A 7500-nucleotide genomic window follows, 5' to 3' on the forward strand; every position below is an offset into this window, starting at 1 on the left:
AGAGAACCCCCTTATATGCGACCATGTATATGTCCTCGTACGTGTCCTTGTGTATGTACAGTATTCATATATGCCTCCACTCATCTAGCTAAAGAGAACGTGTCCTGTGAAACATTACACAGTAATTGCACGTCCACCTCTATGGAAGTCATTAAAATGAAGTTTGAACACATTACCTCCTCTGTGGATCGGCAACACGAGTCGCTTTTATTATGCAAGTTGCGCAGGACTAACACTCAGTAATGCATTTACATTCAAAAGCGATTTAATATGGCTTGAAGGTGTTCACTTGAAGCCGCGTATGGAGATCTGTCCAAGGACACAAGTACAGAGCATGCCAGTCCAGTTCTGGGCCAAAGCTTCTCTGTATTCAGCAGATTTTAGTGAAAAGCTTCAGCGCACTGACCCGTGTCCAGAGAAGACCTTGGTGTCGTGGTACATTTGGCTCAGCTAAGTCGGGTGAAAAAGCTGTCCCTTTCGAAATATGAAACCATGCATAACATCATGATACAGAGATGCACACAGGTAAGGGGTAAGGGTGAGAACATTTCCACAACCAGGGGTTAAAGGGGGGGGGGGGACGCAGATAAATTAATAATAAACATATTCTTTCATACTAATGATATAGCGCGATGATATTGTTAAAATAAGTGGTAAGTTAATTTTTCGCGTGTACAGAGATGACCAAGAAGCTAGAAATTCTTGTCCAAAAAGTATTGCTACACCACAATACTCAATATGCTGTCCAACGGGGAGTCATTTTTCCCCGTTGCACAGATACACTGGATTTTAGAAAATCAAAAGAGTATACTTATAATTATACTTATGGCTGATACTCATGGTCTCCACTGATTGGTTGGAGAGTGAGATGGTAAGCTTAAGAATGTCGGCGTCTGACCCAATCAGAGGCAGAGTAGGGTCGGCTGTTGGAAGAATGCAAAAAACGGACCCAAGCTACTTGCTACTGATAATAATATGCTGAGGAGTTGAAAAATACCCAAACTAGCATGATTAATGATATAAATGTTCAATATCCATGATTAGAATACTGAGTCTCTTAATCAGAAATAAAGAGTGGCATTAGGCTGCACACACGAACACTTATCATAATCAGATCTCCACTTATCATCATCAGTTATTCCACACAGACTGACTGATGAGGAACACTGACAGGCAGGAGAGGTTGGTGGGCGAGGTTGCAGATTTTGGTCCGTGGCAGCAGCTTAATAGCCTCACTGTTACACGACCTGTGCTTGTGGAGTTTACTGTATCTTAATTAAATAACAGCTGTGTCTGAAATAGATGGAGCGTATTGTGATCCACACCAAATATCGTCCGGATCCGGAACAGACCCAAACCAGATTTAAGCCGGATGTGGAGTATGTGCATCCCATAATGAACTGCACTGTGATGTTCCACACTGCTATGCAGATTAACGATGATTAATGATGGTGGCACCATGCAGTCTTGACTCGTGACAGGAATAAACTGAATGAACATACAGTACAATACACAAGAGCAGTCAGACGACAGCAGACCCTCGTCCCTATCTCGCTTTGTTAAAGAAAGTGAAACAAAATGAAGTAGCCTAGTCTGAGATCTAGGTGATTGTGCACCTTACTGGCCCCCAAATCAAGAGTCTTTTTCATCCAGTTCACACAAAGTCTACACAAACTAAAAACTTGACAGAAAGGTCAAGGTTTCTTCCTTGGTAAGGGAGTTTTTCCTTGCCCCTGTTGCTCTTGGGTGCTCCTTGTTGGTGCCCCCCCCCCCAATCCCAATCCTCCCCCACCTTTCTTATGCAGCCCAATCCCAATCCCCCCCCCCATAAATGCACAAATAGGCTGACACCAGACATAATTTCACTGCATTTCTTACTTCCAGTAACTATATGCATGTGACTATAAACTTCCTTGTATCCTTGTATCCTTGAAAAAAGTTAGCCTTTAATGTCAGTCATAGTTAGGAATCAAACCACGACTCTTCCACCCAACACAGGCTTTTCCATCTGAGGATCAAGGCGAGCCCTGTAGGGGAGGTGCCTTGTGGTCACAGTTGCACACAGACGGGTGATGATTAATGTGGTGGAGGCGTGCTGCAGTGAGAGGGATACTCAGTAATGAGTGTCACAGTGGGGCCGTGACCAGACGACACTACACAAACCTAGTGGGGCAGCCGTGGCCTACTGGTTAGCACCTCGGACTTGTAACGTTTGTGGTAAACATGTTTTTTCTAAACAGTTACATTTGAACGATTTGGTGTTAACATTCCATTGTAACGGTAATTGCATTGTTACCTTCAAGTCCACCTTCAGCTTCACTGTATGTTTGTGGAGAACTACTATCTCAGACTGTTTACGAGTGTTTGCAAACGTTCACCTATGTTTGCGAATTTGAACGCACCTCTGGGTGAACTGTTTGCGTTACCCTGCCCAGGTTGTGTACAGTTCAGGTATATCTCACCTGGGTGAAGTGAATGCATTACCCTGCCCGCCCAGATTACATGTAGGTCAGGTGTGCCTCACCTGTGTGAATCATTAGTGCTACCTTGCCCAGGTTGTGCATTGTGAAAGTCTATAGGCAAACTGTTTGCACTAGGATTACACACTGTGGCGAAGGTGTGTTTGTCTCACCTTGTGCAGGTATGTTTGTCTCACCTGGGCGAACTGCTTGTTGAGCCTCATCTGCTCAGCCAGCACGCTGACGTTGTGGAACAGGTGCGGCTGCATGTGGTTCCACATGTGAGGGAACCACCAGAACTCTTTACGGTGACGCAGCAGCGTGTCGTCTCCCAGGTCCTCCTCATCAGTTCCTGAAGAAGCAGCCAGAGTGCGTGTGTCAGGCTGTGTGTGTGTGTGTGTGTGTGTGTGTGTGTGTGTGTGCAGGGCTGATAGACAGGAAATGATCTGTGCCTGAAATTATCAAATACATTCAAAGACAATATAGAGAATAGCCTTTTTTTGACATTGTACATGGCCAAGCTCAAGCCTGAATTAAGGCACCACGCCTGAACTCTATCAGGCCTGTGTGTGTGTGTGTGTGTGTGTGTGTGTTTGTGTAGAAAACTGTCCCAGTGTTTCCCATACATTGACTCTTTTGTGGCGGCCCAACACAATATCAACATTGACCACCACACAATGATTTTCCAGGTTGTACTAAATTGTGCTTAAATCTGGTTAGCATCATAACCACGCTGTGCTAATTTGTTAAAAACTGTTGTATTCAAATTCATTCTGCAAACCTAACACCACAAATGGAATTCAATTCTGTGGGAAACACTGCGTCCGCCAGTGAAAAATGCCACACCACTTACACCATTGGTGAGCGTGACTTTAACCCATTCGCGCTGGATGCTGCATGACGCAACATTGACCCTCCCGCTGGATGCTGCGTAGCGCAGCATGCTTTTTATTTCATGTTTCTAGGTGCTACAGAGGCTTAGATATTACATTTTGGTAGACGTTGACAATTTTTAGTATGTTTTCAGAAAACCCTCAGGAAATAAGGTTATTTAGTCTAGAATGCCATAGGATTCTATAGGCGTTTTAGCAGGCATTTTAATAGAGATGGAGATCTTTGATGGCGGCCATCACTTACCTGTGTGGAAGAACTTGCCAGAGAAACCCAGGTTGAAGGTGAAGTTGGGCACCAACGCCCTCAGCTTGTTCTGTGTGTGCAGGAGGGCCTGCAGAACCAAACCAAACACAAGTATGTAATTTCAGCTATTTACACACACACACACACAGACACACACAGTGCTGCTTGAAAGTTTGTGAACCCTTCAGACATGGTCAGTTTTTTTTTTTTTTTTTTTACAAAACAATAAAAATAACCTTATTTAATGCACATCGACATGAGTTGACAGTGATATTCTGTCCTTTGCAGTGGTCTCTTAAGTTTTTCCATATGTACATATAATATTATATTTATACTGATTTTATGCCATACTACAGAAGCTGTATCTAATATCGCAGAGCAGATACTACAATTACCCAGAAATAGTTCCAGCCACGCTCGCAAGTGAAAATGTCACTTTTTACCGTGCAATTACATAGATCCTGCCAAATGTTATATTATAAAGCACTTGTTATAGTCTGACTAAAGTATGAAGAACAGTGTTAAAAAATTAAGTAGCATTGATGGATGGTGCACAGATGCTTTCTATTAACATAGAACTTGGGTTAGATGTACGGAGTAGGGCTGAAACGATTCATCGAGTTACTCGAATAACTCGATTACAAAAATTACTCGAGGCAAAAACCATGCCTCGAAGCCTCGTTAAATTCCTATGACGCGCACTATACGCGCAGGGATCTGATTGTTCCACATGGACAGTTGTTCAGGAAGCACACCACTAGCGCGTGAATCGTGATACATTCTGAATTTAGCTGGCGCGATTGCGAAGTCAAGATGTCCATAAATGGCAGAGAATGTCTAAAGTTTTCAAGTAAAGTTTTGGGATCATTACATACTCATAAAGGTAAAGAACAAGCATCTGAACCGAAAACATCCACTCCATGCTGTTTCACCAAGCGTCAATAAAGTAGGCTATCTACATAGCCTATAGCCTTCATTGACGTTGGCTGATTTTAATCACAAACTGTATTTGTAGCGATGTCGTGATATAATCAATGTTTAGCTTTGATGTTTTTAAGTAGTAAACTTATTCACGTTCAATTGCAAGACAGTATGCCTAAAAAAGAACCCCTTCTTGCATGCACCCTCATCTTTCCTCACGCACAGCACGCGTGTACACACACACACACACACACACAGGTTGCTAGGTTACCATAGCAAATAGGCTCACCCCAGAAATTATTTTTTAGTAGCCTAATGGTAAAATTATTTGTTAGTAGCCTAATGGTAGGCTATTTTTAAATAATGGTAAAATTATTTGTTAGTAGCCTAATGTCAAATGCTGCAGGTGTAGAAATCTATATAAAACAGATATTTCCTTTGATGTCAGGTCTAGATTACAGCATAAAACTCGTGCATATTAATACATTAAATTGCTTTCCCTCTTCTCCCTCCCAGCGCTTCACAACATAGTATGGACAGATTTGTTCGCCCAGCTAAGTCATGCACAAGAGGCTGCAATTTTATAGAGAGCATTTTGAACATTATTTAATTGTTGGCACTGGCACTTATAAACACTAAATGGGTAAATTGCAATAAATGGGCTTAGTTTTGGAGCCAAATGTTGGAGTTAGAATAAATACCTCTGTGCCAATTGCTTGATCATTTTACAGCAATGTCATTTTTGTTATGCATTATTTGTTTTGGTTGTTTAAAAATGCAAATAAAAATTATCCGATTAATCGATCGATAAAGTGCTAGATTAATCGATTACAAAAATAATTGATAGCTGCAGCCCTAGTACGGAGTGAGCTTTTGTAATGAAAGAGTAATAAAGAAAGTTTGCTATGTGAAACTGGACATATTGAATTCATGTTGAGAGGGGTGTCAGTTGGTGACTGTCTAGAACAAAGAAAAGAGAGCTTAAAAATGCTGTCACGCGAGAAGCTGTTGATGTGTCTGTGCTCCTTAGAGGTGTGTGTGTGTGTGTGTGTGTGTGTGTGTGTGTGTGTGTGTTTGTGTGTGTGTGTGCACACATATGCAAATGGGGGTGTGTTATTTCTAGAGAGGCTGGTGTGTGTGTGTGTGTGTGTGTGCGCGCACATAGCTTGGGGGTAGGGATCAATGTCATTAACGGAGCTGACTTTTGAAACTTAAGGAAAGAATAAGACAACAAAAAACTCATTAAGTCCCTGATTACTTCCAGCAGAAGGTTCAGGCCCCCAATCTGGACATAAGCACCACTCTTCTCAACCAGACACACACACACACACACTGTACCTCCTCCCACTCAGACACACACATAGACACAGACGTATCTTCCCTTGCCCAGCAATCTGTAACACACACACACACACACACACACACACACACAGGTATGTTCTCGCACATACCCTAACCAGGGTTCATACACATTTTCCATTTCAAAATTCCATACTTTTTCCATACTCAAATTTCCAAACTTCTCGTTAGATTTTTCTGACCATATTCTCGACATTGCGGCCACTTCTGGTTTGGGATAACTCGGTGAAAACAAAGGTATGGACAACTGAAGTGAATTAAAAAATGACACTTAATATTCGTCCATTTAGCTTGGTCATTTTTAGTTGTATCATAGTTGCATCTTGACGATGGGGACTGACAGTTAAGCTACACAACAGTAGGAATGGTTCATTATGACCTGAGTGAAGTGATTAGTACTGCAAATGCAATAGTCTGGAAACACAAATATTTCTCCAAACTCTTGTTTTTTTTCCATACTTATCCAGACCTGGAAATTACTAAAATGCTTTTCCAGGTTTTCCATACTGCGTAGGAACCCTGCCTAACTCTAAACAATCCGACAACGTGGTCCTAACCAACTTAAATGCATATTATGCCCTCATGCGCGCATACACAACACCCACCACAAAAGCACCAACATCAACACACTCCATCTTACAGTTAAAAACAAAACAAACACATTATACACATTCTACTCATTTTAGGATGTACAAACCCCTGATATAATTCACCCACCTCACATGAGCCTTCTCATGGCAAGACCATTACAAACCTCCAAACCAGCACACACACTTCCAGCAGGTTCCCAGAGCAACCATAAAGCCTTTTATATCTCACACACACACACAGACACACACACAGACACACAATCAGAAGCTCATTACAGCAGCAGCTTATCCACCTGAAGCGTGCAAATGTCATTTCACGCAGTTTAGCAACACAAGCTCCCGTGAGACCCCCCCCCCCCACACACACACACACACACAGCAGTATGTGTGTGCTTTTTTCCAAACAATATTTCCATCTAGCTGTAACTGGTTAAAAAAATGGTCGTCTCACCTCCACGTCAGACACCTTCATCCTGGTGCCCTCCTTCCCCACGAAGATGTCATCCACGTCCACCAGCAGGTGGCGCTCCAGCGACAGACTCAACCGGCCGCCCGTCAGGAAGGCCACGGCGTCCACAAACACCAGCTTGTGTAGCCAGAACGACAGGCTGCCCCCGAACAGAACCCTCTGGATCCCGTCGTGGAGGCCCAGGTCCTGGACCACCGTGGCCAGGAGAGGCCTCTGCTGGTGGGGGTGAGCCAGGGGCACGGGCCCCTCAGGGAATCTGGGGCTGGCCACCAGAACCGGCTCGTAGGTGGTGTGGTTGGACAGGAACGCGGTCCAGTCGTCGCCGGGGAGCGGGCCTGGGTCCAGCTGGCTGGGCCGGGTCACGTAGAGGAGCGGCGCGGCTGGGTTGACCCGGTAGTCGCGCAGCGCCAGGTTGGAGCGGAGGAAGAGCGGGAAGCCGCGGAGCTGGGCACTGGGCGGGGAGTTCTCCCCGGCCCGGTAGAACCCGACCACCCCGACGCCGTAGTCCTGGCAGTACTTGTCCAGCAGGGCCCGGTTCCACGTGTCCAGGTTGACGTACTTGAGC

The 7500-nt window shown here is 44.2% G+C and overlaps 1 protein-coding gene across 1 annotated transcript in view; it reads right to left on the reverse strand.

Moving 5' to 3' along the window:
• Positions 1–7500, reverse strand: part of ndst2b (N-deacetylase/N-sulfotransferase (heparan glucosaminyl) 2b) — a 22174-nt gene that overhangs the window by 13958 nt on the left and 716 nt on the right. Inside the window, exons 1-3 of the mRNA XM_076297917.1 lie at positions 6918–7500; positions 3597–3684; positions 2657–2811 (exon numbers count right to left, since the gene is read on the reverse strand). The exon at positions 6918–7500 is cut by the window's right edge and continues 716 nt beyond it. Coding sequence (XP_076154032.1) covers positions 2657–2811; positions 3597–3684; positions 6918–7500 — 826 coding nt within the window. The remainder of the gene's footprint in view (positions 1–2656; positions 2812–3596; positions 3685–6917) is intronic.

The sequence above is a fragment of the Alosa pseudoharengus genome, unplaced genomic scaffold, assembly GCF_046254945.1.
Source record: "Alosa pseudoharengus isolate Yale_2024_CS ecotype anadromous, Long Island Sound unplaced genomic scaffold, YU_APseudo_1.1 YU_APseudo_1.1_scf_21, whole genome shotgun sequence".
Classification (NCBI taxonomy): Eukaryota; Metazoa; Chordata; class Actinopteri; order Clupeiformes; family Clupeidae; genus Alosa; species Alosa pseudoharengus.